The following is an 18,448-nucleotide window of genomic DNA, read 5'->3' on the forward strand; positions in this document are numbered from 1 at the left end:
AACTTTTGGCCAGTTGAATTTCACATTTGCGACGGAGCGGTTCGTTGCGTCTGAAAATGCGCCGATCTTGCTTACGGTTTAATTAAACGAGCTAAGCGGCAATTAGTCTATCGCACAATTCCTATAAATGGCCTGTCAAAATATCGTCTAGTGGAAGTGAAGCGACTGTGAAACAAGTGTAAAATGTTTGCCATTAATTGGTTCGATGTGCTACCCGTTGCGATCACATTTGTCGCCATATTTCTTGTGCAAGTGTTAAATGTCTATTTCCACATACTGAGCGATACTGCTACGCCCAGAAATGCTGATATCGTTGACACAGTGACTGCTGAAACGGAGTGCCCGCTACCGTTCAACGGAGGTGCAACAACACCAAAAATTACAAACAAAAATGGATCGATATCGCCGACCATATCCAATGGCAAGTTGGAAAAGCAGACCAGCCTTTTGGATACCGATAGGTGGGTTCAAAAATCCGTTACACCATCTCCCTGATATAGCTTTAAATGTATTCATTGATTTTTCCGCATACGAGAAAACACTTTTCCCAAACAGCTGTCAATCATTCTTCACTTGTCAAAGTTCCCACAAAAAAATAATGTTATTTTGTTATTTGGTTTTTTATGTGCATTTCGTGTATTGACCATTGAATTACCCACCTAACTTATTATACAGCGCGTATACGCGATAAGATAACTCACTTCTTACTATGGTTAATATCTAGTCATGACTTTCACACGATTTCTATGCCCAGCAACATGCATATTACTTTCTTTAGCATTGTTGCTTATTGTTAGTTTCAACAAGTTCTGCACAATTAAATATCGGAAGTAAAACCAGATAAGGGTGTTTTTTTTATAGAAGATTGTTTGTTTAGTGAGCCATCGACTTTAATTGCGTGCCAACGCTAAACGGATGCGATGACAAGCGAATCTTTTATTGGTATGCGGAATTATTATTATACTGTTTAGGAGACTTATAGTTTATTAATGTGTTATTTGTATTTTTTGATATCGCAGCTGCTATATAGTTTTTAGTCCTATCATTTTGTGAAATTTATTGATCATTATTTTCGTTGAGTTATATAAAATACTATTTTTATAAATGGAATTTAGTCGCAAATTGTAATTAGGAATTTGTGCGCAGCTTAATTATGTTTTCCGCTGGTAAAAAATTTGTGTTTCAATTAAATTTCAATTAATATAAATGAATTAATAAATTAAATTATTAGTCTACATAATTTAATTGGTTTAGTTGTGCGTTTAGGCTCTCTCATGATTAGTCTAAGCATTGATAGCTTATTTTGCGAATTTAATTCGAAGTTCAGTTTTATCGCGAATTTTATATATATATTCCATCAAATCAGAGGTATCTTTCTGTCATCATCTGCTTCTTGTAATTTATTCGTATTGTTATTGAATGTCTTCACATATCCCCTGTTTTTTTGTGTTTCTCATCCGTTTGTGCATGCGTTTTCAATGTTCTATGTTTACAGTGGCATCTCATTGACCTCTATCAACACAACAACAACAACAACAGCAGCAGCCGTAACAAATGGTGCAACACCAGCCACACCGTCAACGTCATCACCAACACATAGTGCACACAATGGTTTCCCGACACATACCATCAGCTTTGAAACCCTGGGCGATGAGTAGTAAGTAACACACAATCCATACCCCAACAGAACAGCCTCTGCCCACCCCCACTCCAGCATATGCCAAATAACTCTATTTCAGAAGAAGTGATTAATTAATAGAAATATTGTGTTTTGTGTATCACCATTTACCCATTTAGCCATGAAGATGAGGACACTCTGTCGCTTGAGAATCTCTTTCCCTGCGATCAAACGGAAATCTATGCCTCCAAGAAGATCAGTTTCATTATCGATGAGCTCATTCAGACTGAAGTCAACTATGTGAATAATCTGCGCAAAGGACTCACCAACTATGGCCAGTTGCACCAGTGTGAGGATCTGCCGGAAGGACTTGGTGGCGATCAGCGACAGAAGCAGCTGTTAAGCAACATACGCGAAATTCTCGAGTTGCACGAAACGGAGATTCTGCCACTGATGTTGCGCAATCAGCGTGATCTGAAGGGTCTCTTTGATGAGTTTGCCACGCATTTTGAGGTAAGTTTGCGTGGGTTAACAACAAATTTGCTAACTGCCTTTTTGCCACGGCTTAAAGCAGCCGTCAATCCCAAACAAACGTGGCTCGCAGCAGCTGTTTGGCCGGTTCTGAAGCAGCCGATTGGTTTGCCAATCAATCAGTTTACCGCCCAAGCAAATTACAATTTCAAATATTTGCCATGCGTTTCTATTCTTTTGTTTTAACAGACAAGTTATGCGTTTCGCTACCCATAACATTGGCTAATAAAATAGACTGTCTTTAATCAAACTGGAACCTTCCTTCAGCTTTTAGAATTGGATATTTTTCTGTATGTATTAAAAAGTCATCGATAGTGAACTGACAGACAGAAAGTTGTATATAATATAAGTATAAATAATAAGTTGATAAATTGTGTAAACTTGACTCGAATTTCACACATCGATATTAGTTTAATAAACACCAGCAACAAAAAAAAAATATATCATTTACATATCAATTAGTTGATGCAGTCTAAAACTTGATAAGCCCATTAGCTGCTTGGATTACTATAGAGTATTTACAGTCTCAGTACGACATAATTTTTATTTTTATTCTCTGTTGGTTTTCTCATCACTTGACTACTTACGAGTATTTGCTTACTTGAGTGCGACACCTGCAAAGCTTTTAATGATTGGCGTTTTCTCGTTTTAAGATTTCTTTGTGTTCATTTTTAAGTTTTTGCTTAATGCTCGTGTGCATTTCTAAATCGTTTTCCGTTAGCTTACTGGCTTTAAGTTATTTTTTGCGGTTCACTAATTAATGCAAATTAACCTGAGCGACGACATCTGCAACTCAGTTGGAAATCAGGAAAATAGTGTGTAAATATGCTAAATACGCAGCACAAATTAACACTTTTCGCTTTGAGCTATAAATTAAAAGACATATTTAAAGTATATGTTGTTATTTTGTTAATAAAATAATGAGTTATTCGTTTATTTAAGCACATTTATTCACACCTGTTGACAAGTCTGTCACGACTCAGATAATTTCTTGACCAAGACCATCATTAGTATGCTCGAGAGTTTTGCACGTTTTTAATAATATTTCTTATTTTGAGCACATATTGTGTTACCAAGAAATTAAATGTACAACTGTCTTTTGTTTTGAAAGACAGTAACAAGATACAAGACACTTCTGCTTAGGCCGAGCCCAGTTTAGAATTGAGTTATTGGAAATCATTGTCTAGACAAACCTTAATAATAAACTTAACTGTTAAGAAATTGTACCTAATGCCAGACTGCAATATACCCTGGTACTCGATAGAGGTAAACAATGCAAGTTAAATGTTAAGTGCAAATTGATAAACAACAAATCGTTGGCTATTTGCGACTCGGGCAATTAGCAAGGCACTAAAAAATGATGACGAACAAAAGACATAGATTTCAGATACCCCGTAAAGTACCCACTGATAAGATTGAAATAATCGCGGAAATGTGCTCGACAAGCTTTGGGGCAGTCATTTTGAAATAATAAACCCCCCAAAATGAAATCCATTGTACAAATGTGTATTCAAAACATTTTGATAGCCGGCATTTCGTGTTGACGTCATCAGATTTTGAGCTCTTATTGTGAGGCTTGGCAAACACAGAGCTTTAAGTAGCCTTATATGTATGTCTATGTATGTATATATGTACATATGTTTGCATATATGTATTTCTATATCTATATTGTGCTCGCTCATTTGTTGCGCTGCTTAAAATAATGAAAATAGCTCAATGATTTTGCTTTTATTACAAATGCGATAAGGTCGCAATGGGAGAGTGTTTCTGCTATAATGTAAATATTCTTTGATGAGTTTTTTGTTGTGTTTTTGTCTTTTCTGTTTGTGGAATCTGTTAGTGTAGCAAGTGTGCCGCAATTGCGGCAACATGTGGCCAGAGACAGCTCCAAGTGTGACAGTCAAATAATCAATTTAAATTGAAACTGCCAGACAGCTTTGTATAAATATATATACATATATATGTATGTGCTTGTAGATATAAGTACAAATATGTGATCTTATGTCATGTCGATTTCCCAGAATGTACGCAGTTTTTTATTTAACATTTCAACATTGGCAGCATACGCTTAGCAGGTAACATTCTCGAGAACCCTTTTCATTTTTGGGCGCTTAACGTCTCTGAAGATTTTGCACAAATCTCTGGCTTAATTCTCAACAAACATGCTAACTGATTTATGTATTCGTTATCTCATTTCGCTCTTTTCTCATACAGCAAAAAAAAAAATGAGTAAAGTGATTTTTGAAAAGAAAAAGAATACAAATATTTATCATAAAAGTTTGCAAGATTTGTTTATGCATATTGTTTTGCCATATTCTGGCAACGTGTTCTATAAACAAATATATCTAACTCGATGGCTGATTTGAATTTCCTCTCAGCATTTTGTCTAACGGATTAATGAGGCTTTTCAATATATAATTGGCCAGCCGATTACTTTTCCATCATTTAAAATTGAACATTGATTTCGCTTAGATTTGCGCTAATTTATGATTATCTCAACACTTTATTTATATTTTATATAAGCTATTTAATCAGCTGCTGTTTTTATGCTTACGAAACTTGTCCGCTCAATTTTTGGTTATAAATCTCACAAAAAAAAATATTAAAAAAACGCTTCAAAGACAGCCATAAAAAGCTTGTTTGTTTAATTTATAAATTGCCTTCAACTCGTGACAAACTTGTAGATTCCAGTAAACTCGCACAATCAGTGAAAATTGAGATCTCTTTTTTTTCATAGATTAATTGAACGTTGATTACTGAAGAATGAATCTGCCAGATATTTATTCAACTGACATATATAGTTAGATGAATAATTATTTTCTAACGTTCTCACAAAATGCGCGAAGCCTATAAATCTTTCTGTATACATCAAACTATGTTCAAATGTATCTCTTTTTGGCATATGTGAAAAACAGCCGGATCTGATCATTATATCGTCTGGCAGTAATAACAATGATTGGATAAATAGTGGCTAATTTCAGCGATTTGCTGTCTTGTCGATGATCTACGACCCCATTTATAATATTAAGCCATACCAAAGATGTAATAAAATACTTGTTTTTTTGTCAAAAATACATGTCTGCATTGAAGTAATTCGCAAAATATTAAGTCATATTCGTAAGGTAAATATTAGTTTTGATATTTATTTAAGCCATACGGTTTCAGGTATTTGGGCTTAAGCCTTAAGATTAGGTGCACAAATACTATATTCGTAGCTGCGCCCTTTTCAATTTGACTAAGACGAGCTGGGCACGTTAAGAGTCTGATAACTTTACCCATGTTAACCTTACCAGACCCAACAATTACTTGACTGTCATAAAAATAAAGCTGTTTGTCTCTGTTGTTTTGTCAGCAAATACAGTTCACATGGCTCCATTTGAATGTCTGGGCAATACCCATTTCAATTTTTGGTCGCCGTCTCAGCTTCTCAGTCCCACATTTGTTGCCACAGGGACAGACATGCTTAAATATAGGTGTATATATATATATTTGTATACACATATCTAGATATCTCTACATACACTACTTTGCCTGTTAGCGAAATCATAATTTTTGAGCATTTAAGTCACGTAATTCCACACACCGCACACACAATCGAAACCAACTGCAAACCAACTGTGAACCTTGGCAAAGCCACTGAAAAATTGATATTCCACTCGTTTGCCACCCGCAGCACACCTCGACCATTCTCTCTGGCAATGCACAAATTTCCAAACTAGCTCAAAATGCAAAAATAGTCATGTATTTTGCTTGGCTTAGTTTTTGATGCATTTAATTTGATTATACGATTGGCTTGAATGTTGAACTCAGCTCCTTGCCTCCAACCGCCCTCTTCCTCTATGGCAAATCAAAACCTATAATCAAATGAAATAATAATTATACGATATGCTGACAGGCAGGAGATTAGTTGACTTAATTCATAGGTGTTGTGGCAATATTTGCATTTGCCTCGGGCTTCTCGATTGTAGATTGTGACTCGCCTGTCACAGCATGTTGGCAGCAGCTGGCTTCTGGCTGCAGGCTGCATTTGCATGTCAAACGTCTTCAATTATTCCATTAAGCAATTGTCGCACGTGTCGGTTTGAGAAATAGAAAACGAAACACAGCAAAAATGCCAACGTGTCTCTGCAACACAAGCTACACAATATTCTTGTCGAGGGTATTTTCTATATGAATTTGTTATACATTTTTTGGGTCGTGAGTCATTTGCATTGTGTCTAAATTGCTATGAAAATTGTTAATTTTAAATATACGTATACCCTGTAGATAAGCTCGCAAAGAGTATATATACACAAGAATATACAATATAATATTTAAAATAAAGCAAAATTATTACTTCGAAAAGCTCAAGTTATTGACTACTTAAAATCTTACCTGAAAATGAATAAGAATGAATAATAATTTTATCCATTGAATATATAATTTTAACACAGTTCAATTAACTTCACTTGTTCACTTAAGTTTTGTGTAATTATGCAGAGTGCAGGGTATTTCATAGTCAACGAAACAGTTAGACAAAAACTAGTCGCTGGTTTTGCTATTTTATTTGCTTGACAAAATATTTTGCAAAATTTGTAAAATAATTTATATGTTTGTGTGTCAAAAATTGTTTTTTTTTTCTCTAAAATTATTTTAGGACAGATATATACTGGTTTAAATATGACTGACAACACTCACCTAAATGGTTTTATAATTAAATAAACGCTTTAAATATTTACAGAAAAACCGTTTCTATTGTTACGTGGACTTTACCATGGGCAAAAAACAATCGATGCAGTTGCGTCAAGAAAATCGTGAATGGCTGCAGGTAAGCATTAATTAAGAAACATACCTTTATCAAGTGTTAACAGTTTTCTTGTATTTATAGAGCTATCAAACGAAAATAAAAGACAAACTGGGCATCGATAGTTTTCTAGTGCAGCCCATACAAAGACTGACCAGATATCCATTGCTGCTACAGCAATTCATATCGGTAAGTTAAGCACTCCACTTGTGTACTGAAACCATTTCAAAAAAACTATTTTATATAGGAGTTCTATAAGACGGGCATTAGCTGTAAGCCCGTTCTGAGTGCTGTTTGCAAGCTGGAAACGCGTATGCGACGCCAGCTGGATGTGGTCAATCAGGCAGAGGAGATACACAACATAGATGAGCTCAATGAGTTCGATCTGCAACAACAGGGTAACTTTCGTCGCTCCACGGAATTCGATGCACAGTATTTTCCGACAAGAAAGAAATATCGCGCAAAGATCTTTCTCTTCGATCGTTGTTTGGTCTGCACAGAGGTGCGGAAGCGTCGCTTAGCCTTCCGCCAGCACTACAATTGGGAGCATGTGGAGCTGCAGCGTCCGCTGGAGCTGGCCACCTCCAATGCCAATAAGACTATCAATCTGCTGATCCGGCAGCAGGATAAGGATAAGCCCAAGCGTGAGGAGTACTCCTTTGTCGCAGCAGAGGCATCTGTGGTGAAGCAGTGGCTTCTGGCCACTCACAAAATCATCGAGATCGCTCGATACGAGCAGTCCCAGAGGAATACCTTCAGCTTGCCGATGGATCTGGTGCTGGGCGTCGTGTTGGCCATCTGGCTGATATGGCAGTACTTGTAGTGCTAACTATATTGTATACTTTATACTATCTACGATTTAATTTAGAATAAAGCTAAGTTATTTGTACACGTATTTTGCCACAGTGCTGGTCACATTGCTTCCCTGCCTGTCCGAGCGTAAAATAAGTTTGCTGCAGTTGACAAATATTTATGATAAATTGCCTTTGCAGCTCTGCCGCTCTTTTGTCCTTGCCCAGCAACCAGCTGCCAGCTCTTGCTCCTGCCCCTGCTCCTGTTCTAATTCTAACTCACAGCACCAGGCGAATGCGAAATTTAAATAGCTTTTCATCTTTTTTTGCCACACACACACACACAAAGTGGCTGCTTCTTTGGGGCCATCCTTGCTACACATACCCGTGTACAGTGGCAACCAAAAATTTTATGACAAATCTATTTGCTTAGAATTTATGACAGACTGCATCAGCGGCACCGCAAGGAAACCTGTCAGGGAGCGACTAAAGTCCCTCTATGCAGTTTAACAAAGGTAATGATTATATTTCTTTCGTTTTGGACTCTCTTCAAACTTCTGTAAAGAAAAGTAATCAGTTTTTGAATTTACTTAGGCCTAAATTGCCAACTTGTTCTTTTATGACTACAGCCCAAAAGTATGCAACAAAGAACTTTATCATATTTATCTCTTAACCACTGTGCCGGACATGTGTAAGAAAATCGCAATCAGAGCACATTTTACTTTGATTATCCGGTCAAGCAATTCAAAGTAAATAATAATCACATATATCTGGAAGAAAATTGCATATCAAAGAGCACTCTCAAAAGGCCAAAATGCAAACTGGCCCCAGGCCAATCAAATGTGAGCAGAGAAAAAGAAACACGCTAATGAAGTTAAACAAGCGCGCCCAGAAGTATGCAATGGAAATTTGCAAAGCTGTCTTCATACAAGACTCGATGTGTGTGTGCGTGTGTGTGTGTGTGTTTCTGCTTTTGTGCATGTGTTTGTTAGTATATGTTGTGCTTTACATAGTGACAAAATTTGCACAAAAGCAATTTGTTAAGAGCACACACACAAAAAAACAAGCACCAAAAACGAAGAAGAACGCAACGCGACTTGCTTGACATGTGAGTGGTTGTAGATGGGGGGTGTGGTTTGGAGGGGGGCGGTATAACGGCATTTTCGGTGCTGCCAGCTGATTTTTATGCATGCAGCAAGGCAGCGAAGGCCCTCGTTGTTGCCTTATTGTATTATGTCAGTTAAGTTGTCGCTGTTGTTTGCTTGAAGGATAAGGGATAATGCCGTGTCCCTTACCAGGCAGCTTAAGTGTATTAATGTCTGTCAAGTAGTTGTCGCAAAGCTGACGTATATGCAAATCATTTGACATTTTTATGAGCTAGCTTAAAAACAAAATTCGAAAACGAAACATGTAACAGAAAAAGAAAAAGAAAAAGAAAGCTAGCAAAACCAAAAACCCTAAATGAACCAATTGCTGTTCAAGTGGCAGCCATTAACTTTTTTGCTTCCATTTTTTGTTCTGCAAGCTGCGCTCTGCAAGTTTGTTGTCTGCATAGACTTGTGAGTAAATATTTCAATATTTTTTCAGGCCATTGGCAACAGTTTTTTTGGCACGCCTCTCACGTAGCTGCCCACATGCCACATGAACGTTTTCCTTTGCCCCCCAAAATATTTCAGCAAAATGCATAATGGCAAAGCAAAAAGTAGTCACAGCTCGACAAGCAGATGCCCTGTACTAAGTTGTGGAGTTCAATCAAAAAATACACAAAATCTACTTGGCAGATGCTGCTGAAGCTGTCTTCTATCTCTATTTCTGTATGTGCTGGGTACAGGGTATCGGTGGCATTGGCACACAATTCACAATATTGCGCCTAAAAGCGGGCAATAGAATTGTAAAATGTCTTGAGGCATAATTTATTTGAATTTAACATGTGCGCGCACGTACTCAAGAAGGCCCAAGTTGGGGGTTTGGGCTGAAAGCAAGGCCAAATATGTTTTTTGGCCCCACAACCCCAACACACACACACACACACACACTCACACACACACGCACAATATTTGGCAAGTAATTGCGCAAATTATTGCACGTAGTAGCATCCGGCTAGGCGTAACATATGTCTGAGCTGTTGTCTAGGCGCCGCAGCTGCCACTCGATCACACCCAAAACACACACACATCACACACACACACACACATAGCACGACACACAGTCGCTCACAAGCCCATCACAGTTCACGCTTCATTAAATTAACTTGACATATTCCGTTGGCAAATCGCGCTGGCACGCAACTGTTGCTAATTTTTACTTAATATGCCACACAAGCTCATCCCCCCCTACCACCCAGCCAACCCCAGCCCCATAATGCAACATTTTTCGGGGGCACACTGATGTCCATCTAGTTCATTGGTTTTGTGCAACACATGCTCGATATGCTCATATGTGCGTATAGTATAAATTATCCAATTCACGCCTCAGCGCAGTTGTCGTTTGCCATTTGCTGGAGACAGGAGGCAGGAGGGGCTGCGACAGCAGCAGCAGGACACATAAGGACACACAAATTGTATTACCTCGCATGTAAATGCAACACTTAGGCACGCATCCAGACTCTAGACTCCAACTCACAACGCCCTGCTTTCCGTTCCGCATTCCCATCTTCAACTCGCTCGAAGGGCACTTATGCATGTCGATTTTTGTATTCGTATTTTCGAGTGTATTCCGTTTGTCTTTCGGTATTTGGGCTTGAAAAAGTTCCAATTTCTGTTGTGAAATGGCACGTGAAACAATGCGTTAGGTACAAATTGTTGAGCTGACAAGGGGGAGTTAGGTAAAACAGCACAGTGGCACTGAAATGAAAAACCACAATTCAAAATGTTATACAAGTTGTATAAAGATTTGTGAATGATATACAAATATATTTTAAATATTTAGAAAGCGAAAAGATTGCGTAAAATGTATAACTTTAAAGGTCGTAATATATTTTTGTGCCTATTTTTAATTAAGATTCTATCCTTGAGAATATTTAAAAATATTGCAATCGAACCCACTGTGCAACAGTTCTTTGGAGCTGTTGTTGGCACAAATCAAGCAAAACGACAATGCCTATGCGAATGTGTGAATTTGAGGACGATGACAACTGATAATAGATCGAATTACACACGCTCAGCCCAGCAAAAGCCCCAAAACGAGAATCCCGACTACAACCGACCGGGTGGGGGGCATGGTAAAAGGGGCGGGCAAAGTGAGGCAAAGCTGTTTCTGTTCTTCGGCGAGCTCCAATTGTGTTGGGTGCAAATGTGAAAAATGTCTAGCAGGCAGGCAGTCGCACGTTTCACACACACACACACACACACACACACACAGAGGACACACACACAGAGGACACACACACACAGAGGACACACACATCGAGGACACGACCCTTAAGACCCGAAAATGCGGCGCAGCATTAGATAAAAAACAAAGGCATGTAATTTTTGTAGCATGGCCGTAAGCCACAAAACGAGCACAGACTGAAAGAGAAAGAGAAAGAGACAGCGACAGAGAGAGAGAGAGAGAGTTGGGCTTGCAAAATGGAATCGGAAACGGAAACGCTTGATAATCGCAGTAAGCGAAAATGCAGCGTCAACTGTGTGTGTGAGGTAAAAAAACGTTTCGAATGTGGCCACCGAGGATGATGAACATGATGATGATGATGATGATAACGATAATACTGATAATGTTGATGATGATGATGATGCCTGATGACTGATAATGTGATGTTCGAGAAGGTGATGGGATGGGCCAATGGCTTGGAGGCTTAAATCACGTATACACGCATTGATAAATGCGCCCAGCAAAGTGGCATGTTTTGGGTTAAATGCGGTGCAAAGTGTGGCAACCCAATAGCTAAGAAAGAGCATTGAAAGAGAGAAGGTAACAGATTAGAATAATATAGCAACAAAAGGATTAAATAACAATTAAAATTTAAATTTAAAAAATAATTGAGTAAAAAAGTAAAAGTTTTCCATTCAAGTTTAGTATTTTAAATGTAAACTCAATAAAAAATAAAAACTATAATATTTCAATGGAATTTTATTACAAATATATATGCAATGAAATTGAGCCTGAAATGTTTTTGCCGTGTAGCAAACAGGTCGTGCTGAGTGACAGTTCAGTTAGCTGCCAAGAAGGCAACTGTCATCCCGGGCGATGTGACGCGTATAAATCGCCCAGTTGGCGGAGGCTCACCTGGCGTGCCAAAACATATGGCACTCGGAAGGGCTACGACAGAGTTGTGTACATACATCTTGCTTACAGGCCAGCGCCAAATTGAAATTTAAAACGGGAAAACCAATAAAAAAAAAACAAGTTACACACAGACGACGACGAGGACGAGGACGATGTGGACGACAACCAAGAAGGCGGCAATACAAATTGCAGCGACGACAGCTCAAAGGCTCGCAGTGTCTCCAGCCCAGGACACACAATCTACAATCTGCAAGGAACCCAAACGCCCAAACCCCCAAACCCCAAATGCAATTCGCGCCCAGCGTGCATACAAATGTCGTGCGCTAAAGGATAATATAATGCAAGTTGTTGAAGAATAATGGTTCTGCCAGAAGACAACAACGTCGCTGCCAATGTCTAAAGGACTAAGCATGTCTGCCAAGAAGACTCAGCCCTCAGCTCCCAGCCCTCAGCTCTCCCAGCCCTCAGCTCAGCCCAGCTCCAGCCAGTCAAAACTCAGACATGAGCTGCTCTGCCCTGTTTGCTGCACTGCAACCAGACGGACAATAACGATGCCAGGCAGCAATGACAGGCGATTTTAATAGAATCTATGGCAGGATGTGGACTAAAGCAACCAGTCAAGTGAGTGCGGGGAACAATGATATTAATGCTTGGCCTATGACATCGACTTGCCTGTCATTGATTTGCTGAGCTGGCGTCCAAACGCATGTTATGAATACGTTAGCTATTCAATTGTCATTCAATTTAATTTGATCGTTGTGGTGAAAAACTATTTAAATTCAATAAACTGTTGGCCTAGCTTAAGATTTAAGAATAGTTTAAGCAGATCAAAACTGTCTGTTTATAAAATGTATTCAATTTCAAAGTTTTTATATAGTTTATGGTTTATTGACCTCTTTTTAAGATATATAAAAATGTATTTTTAAGACATTTATATTACGTATATATTAAAAGCATACGCCCAAAAACAAATATTCCAATTTGCCACGATTTTATTTCCGAAAACTCCTCTTAAGTAAGTAGTACGCAGTACACAAAAATCTCGGCAAAAAATCATGCAAATACTTATAAAAACCACTGGCCGAGTGTAATAAAAGTATGTAGTCTGAGCCATAACAGAAGTGAGTTGCAAACAAAGCTAACAAACGAGTACAAAACATATATCAAGTAAACTGACTGCAGGTTTTACAAGCGGCACACGCTGCGTATAAAAATTTCCACATGCTTACACAAAAATTGCCAATTAAGCGCATTTATGACTGCAACGGGAGAAAATATGTGTGGCATGCAACTAGGCGCTGGACTTGGGCGAATTGGGTGGCTCATAAACATGCTTAATGTGGAGACGACGTGTGCACTCGTTGCGGACTCTGGATTATTAAGAAACAATGAAGCAAGAAGTGCTAGATGCGCAGCAGTAGAGAGACAGAGAGACAGAGAGAAGGGGAGAAAGTGAGAGAGAGAGAGAGAGAGAGAGAGAGAGAGAGAGACGACTGCAAGTATGCAATAAAAGCGGACACATAATGCCAAGTTTATGGCACAAGTTAAAACCGGAAACTAAATAGTTGACACCGCGCAAAATGCAGCACAGACACTGCCAGAGGATTAACATTTACTACTGCCAAGCGACAGTGACAGAGTCAACATCACGTTGCGACATCTTCCTTCACATATCAGTTGTGGGAGGTGGGGTGGTGAGGTGTTGAGGGTTGAGGTTTGAGGGTTGTTCTTGTCTGTTTTGGGGGTAGCTGACTCGTAAAGCGCCACCGAAATGACAACATAATTTGTAATTTGAATTTGTTTCGTGTTCGAGCATAAGCAATGAGCTCGAAATGCCAACAACGAGTCCAAACTCAGACAGATGCTGATGCATCCCATGGTCAGCCGGAGAGATATCAAAAATTCAATTCGCGTTGCGATTTGCACTTTGGTGGACTTCTATGACTTATCAAATCTCATCTTGAGGTCCTACTTTACTCTAACGAAAGTTTTATATATGTTTTGCCTACTTATTTAGTTACTAAATTAGTTTTCAGAGAAAATGTACAAAAAAAGCCCATTATAAGTTGGGTCAAAACTTTACTGTAACAAATTAGACTTTGTTTTATACAAAATATTGATAAAAATCAATATAGAAAGTAATTTAAAACAGAAAATTAATTTAACTAAACAAGCTAGTCATGAATAAGACGGAGATGTTCAGTTGTAACAGACATAAACCGAAATATCTCAAGACAAGTAAATGAGTTCATTTGACAGCAAAGCTGAATTAACCCCAGCTGTCCAACCTGCATTTTTTATTTTTATATCTTTAGCTTGTGGTAAATGTTGGCCAATAGCATTTCATTTCACTTAAAGCAAGCGACAATTACCCGCAAATTAATTACTTCATTGTGCAGCAAGTATTTCTTGTTGCTCTGACAAAGGCAAATATACAATGAGAATGTCTTTGGCTCCCTGGCTGCTGCTGGAGAATATATAAATTCAGGAGGGTAACTTGCATTACAAATAATTAAAAAGTGGTCGGGCAGATGGGGCCAAGGGTTAAGACTGGACTTAAACAGAGAGTAGCCGGAGTGCTGGTTGGGGTGCTGGTCGGGGTGCTGGTCGGGGTGCTGGTCGGGGGGACATGTCAGGACTAAGTATACTTCGGTCTTAGCTGATTTATGCGCTTATCACGCAAGCGTCGCCGTTTTTATGGCCTGTCTCCGGCGTTGTCTGCCTGGGCGTCGTTTAGTTACCAGCCATAAATGTCGTGAATGTCCTGCCGCATTGGCGACGCACACAAATTTGCCATTTTAATGCTACGACGAGCCCGACGACGACGAGCGCTTTTCAATTTTGCACTACCTGCGACGGCTTAGCCCTCACCGCCATCCTCAATCCTCAGTCCTCAGTCCTCAATCCTACATTTTTCCATCGTTCGTCCTGGGCCGTGACAGTTTTTCATTACGCACAAATCCTTCGGGCATACAGTCGCCAATGTCGTCACAGCCGCATTAAAGACTGAACGCCAAAAGAAATAGCTCGCCATGTTTGCGGTTGACTTACAAGTTTGCCAAAAATTGCGCCAGTTGCAGCTAATCCAACGAAAAACAAAAAAATAAAATAAAATAAAGCGAAATACATTTTTGAAAGAACGGTTTCTAGTTCGAGAAAAGCTATATTGTTTCCAACATTTTATATATTTAATACTGGAGGAGTACTTGTAAAGGAGCTCGGGCACTTGTGTACCTCATGTCGAGAATAAAGTTCCACAGTTTAGTGTAAATATTCCCATATTTATTGAATGAGTCATTCATACTACTTATTCAGACCAGATCAAGGAATGTATATATCCCAAAGGATATATACAAAAAAGCTATAGACTTTCATAGAACAGATCATACAAAGTGTATTGCCTACTTTTTGGCGAAAGGCCTTAAATTATACACCACATTTGGTTATAGTTAACGGGTTTTCTTATCAAAATGTGTCTTGACTTTAACCCAAGCATGTTCGTCCTTAGACTTGTGCATGCATGTCCTGTCTGAATGGGTGCTCGACGTTTTTATTTTATTTTATTTTTTCTTCTACTTGCAATTTGATCCTAAAAACTCTTTGAAAGTGACATTATGCAAGTTGTGAGCAACAACTGCAGCTATCTAAATTACCCAGAGACATCCGGCATTGCGAGCAAAAGGACTTTGACGTCGCCGCCAACGATGCTGCACGCTTAAGGATAAACAGGATGCGCCCAAGGAAGCTGCTGCTGCTGTTGCTGCTGCTGCTGCTGTTGCTGCTGCTGTTTCTGTTGCTGCTGCTGTTTCTGCTGCTGCTGCTGCTGCTGTTTCTGCTGCTGCTGCTGCTGCTGTTGTGCTTTGCGAATGTCTTTGCCATTTTTTTACTGGCAATTTCATTTGCGCGGCGACAGCGGAAGGAAATGTAACAAGGATGTGTGCATGTGCTAAGGACTAAGCGCAGTTACACTTCTCTCTCTCTCTCTCTCTCTCTTTCTCTCTCTCTCTCTCTGTGTGCCTCTAACTATGGCAAGTGCTTTGGTATGCGCATATAAAGATAAGTTAATGCAATGGGGCTGAACTCGACTGGACAGGGTCACCAATTAATGAGCAGTCGTCATGTGGCACGTGTTAACATTTGGCCAAGTGTTGCACACTACTTCAGGACGCGTTGCCCAATGCCAGAAGTCACGTATACTGCGTGAGTTACGGGCCACAGAAAAGCTTTCCACAGCAAACATGTTTGTGCACGTCGCACACTTGCGAACTGATGCCCAGACAACAAGGACTCAAAAAGCAACACACACACACACAAACACACACACACTCACACACACTGCTACACACAAAGAAAATATCAAGATCCGAGTTCAAGTAATTCTCTGAATAAGATACATAATTCACTTGTGATCTTTGATCACGATTCTTGTTCCCAGATATTATTTGCTGTGGTTGTTATTGTTATTATTATTGGAAGTCTAGTTGCCACATTATTTTCTCTCTGTGCATCTAGTTATTACTTAATTGTAGTCGCTACACTTTTTTCTCTCTGTGCACAGTTGGCAACCGTTACAGTTAGGACAGCAAAAGACACTCAACCTTTACGAGAAATGCGCCATCTAAAAATAATAAAAACATAGAAAAACAGAAAAGAAGCAAATAAATCCAAGCACTACTTTAATGTTGCAGCCTCACTTCGTTGTTGAGCAGTATTTGCACCAGGGTCACAACCGGCACAATCATCTGCAGACCCATGTGCTGATCCAGCGCCCGAGCGATCTGTGCTCGCAGTTTGGTCTCCAGGCGAACGCTCACATTGCGCTGCTCGGCAAGATCGATGCGTGGCAACTGCAGCGGATAGTTGACGGGGCAGGTGACGATCAGCTGCAGCGCAATGCCACGCGCAGTGGTGCCGCCATTCTGATAGTTGTGGGTGCTCAGTGGCAGCTTGAGGCGCAGCTGCGGACTGCGACACAGCACCATATACGGCAGTCCCAGGTAGTGCAGCGTTAACACCTCATTGCTCTGCAGATGCCTATTAAATTTTGCCAAGCCCTCCAGCCTTACCTCTCGCTCCGCTGCCTCGCACTCGTTCTTTGACATATTCGACAATTTTTACCAATTTTCTTCAATCTGTTTTGAGTTTGTTTTTTTCGAAACATGTTTGAAATTTGATAACTGAGATACAAAACAACAAATCTCTCATAAAACCAAAGGGGAAAATGTTATAATTTATAAATAAAACCTCAAGATTTAAATATATAAATATAAATTCATATTTAGAAATTAAGTTTAGTGCAGAATGTTGCCTACTGGGCGAAACAGATAAAAATCATTTGGCTGATTTGATTAGCACAGATTTGGAGTCCCGCTCTCATTTCGCTATGCAAATTACTTTTGTGATTATCACAAAAATAGAGAAACACAAGCAGCAATCACAACTCACAACTCCCACTGCACCCACTCACACAACCCCAGTTGCCACAATCTTGCAGCACACAGTTTCTGTGCAGCCGTGCATGAGGCAGCCACGCGTTAGATATGAGTTAGATTTGTATTAGATTTGCATTTTAAAGCAATTCGTGCCCCACGTGAGAGTGCCACGTATGTGTTTTCACTTTGATTTCACGCACCGATGCCTCTCCAAAAACTAATGAGTGAGATCCCAAAAATTGCATTCCTATTTAGATGTAGAGATGTGTGTGTGAGTGTTTCAGATTCATCTTCATTCGTGCTGGGGCTGTCAATCAAATTTCAATCAACTCATTTGGGCACTCAGGCACTCAGGTCAATCATTATTATGTAGTAGGGTTTCTTTTGGCATTTGCCACATTGCGCATACGTCACATGGGCTCAGGAGGCAGTCAGTCGGCTTCAAACTCACTCAAACATGTTGCATGCCTGCCCCTACAACTGCAACAAAACGAACTGTAGATGGAGCTGCGAGCCGAGAGTATTGTTCTCGTTCTCGTTCTTGTATTCGTACTTTCGTACTTTTGCTCTGCCTATTGGTTGGCTAGCTGGCTGGCTGTGTTGCTAGCTGGCTGGCTGGCTGGCTGGCTGTATGAGCAGGCACGTGGTGTGGCACCTACCCCTGCCGGCAACGCCCCGGAACGTGACCAAAATGAATTGTAGGCGTGCACCAAAGTAGTCAGCCAGTCAGTCAGTCAGTCAGTTGGCGGAAGATTGCGTGAAATAAATTCGCATCGCATGCTGATAATAGAAAAAGGAACAACAAAAACAAATCAAACTGACTTCGTAAGACTGCATTCAGCCTTTAAGTTTGAATTTCGCCAATTTCAAATGTTCGAGTATTGACTTTTTCTGCCCATTACAGGGATTTAGCATTCTGATTGGCCGCCGTCGCTGAGGGACACCTTGCTGGGGGTATGCTGTGGAGGGATCGGGGGTTGCATGTTTTGCGGCTGTCTAAGCACTTTACAGCATTTGGCTGGCACTGTTTTTTGAGAGCTTCTGTCGTGCCGCAAAAGTTTTTGAA

At 39.8% G+C, this 18,448-nt stretch overlaps 2 protein-coding genes across 4 annotated transcripts; one reads left to right on the forward strand and one right to left on the reverse strand.

Moving 5' to 3' along the window:
* The first annotated feature begins 10 nt into the window (after positions 1-10).
* LOC6561184 (kalirin) lies at positions 11-7,827 on the forward strand. Of its 2 annotated transcripts, XM_001985775.2 has the most exons (6): positions 11-461; positions 1,496-1,657; positions 1,798-2,131; positions 6,870-6,956; positions 7,017-7,121; positions 7,180-7,827. In XM_001985775.2, exons 1-6 carry the CDS (start codon positions 184-186, stop codon positions 7,753-7,755), a joined length of 1,542 nt encoding a protein of 513 aa, XP_001985811.1. In that variant the 5' UTR covers positions 11-183; the 3' UTR covers positions 7,756-7,827. The 2 variants fall into 2 exon arrangements, with proteins under 2 accessions (XP_001985811.1, XP_032590650.1); XM_032734759.1 differs by lacking the exon at positions 1,496-1,657.
* An 8,546-nt stretch (positions 7,828-16,373) lies between these two features.
* LOC6561185 lies at positions 16,374-17,096 on the reverse strand. Of its 2 annotated transcripts, none has more exons than XM_032735416.2 (2): positions 16,645-17,096; positions 16,374-16,568 (listed from the first exon to the last, which is right to left on the reverse strand). In XM_032735416.2, the coding sequence occupies exons 1-2, from the start codon at positions 17,050-17,052 to the stop codon at positions 16,551-16,553; spliced, it is 426 nt and encodes a 141-aa protein (XP_032591307.2). In that variant the 5' UTR covers positions 17,053-17,096; the 3' UTR covers positions 16,374-16,550. The 2 variants fall into 2 exon arrangements, with proteins under 2 accessions (XP_032591307.2, XP_001985812.2); XM_001985776.3 differs by having other exon boundaries at positions 16,626-17,095.
* Between the last annotated feature and the right edge of the window lie 1,352 nt (positions 17,097-18,448).

This window comes from Drosophila grimshawi, unplaced genomic scaffold (genome assembly GCF_018153295.1).
Source record: "Drosophila grimshawi isolate 15287-2541.00 unplaced genomic scaffold, ASM1815329v1 contig_1367, whole genome shotgun sequence".
NCBI lineage: Eukaryota > Metazoa > Arthropoda > Insecta > Diptera > Drosophilidae > Drosophila > Drosophila grimshawi.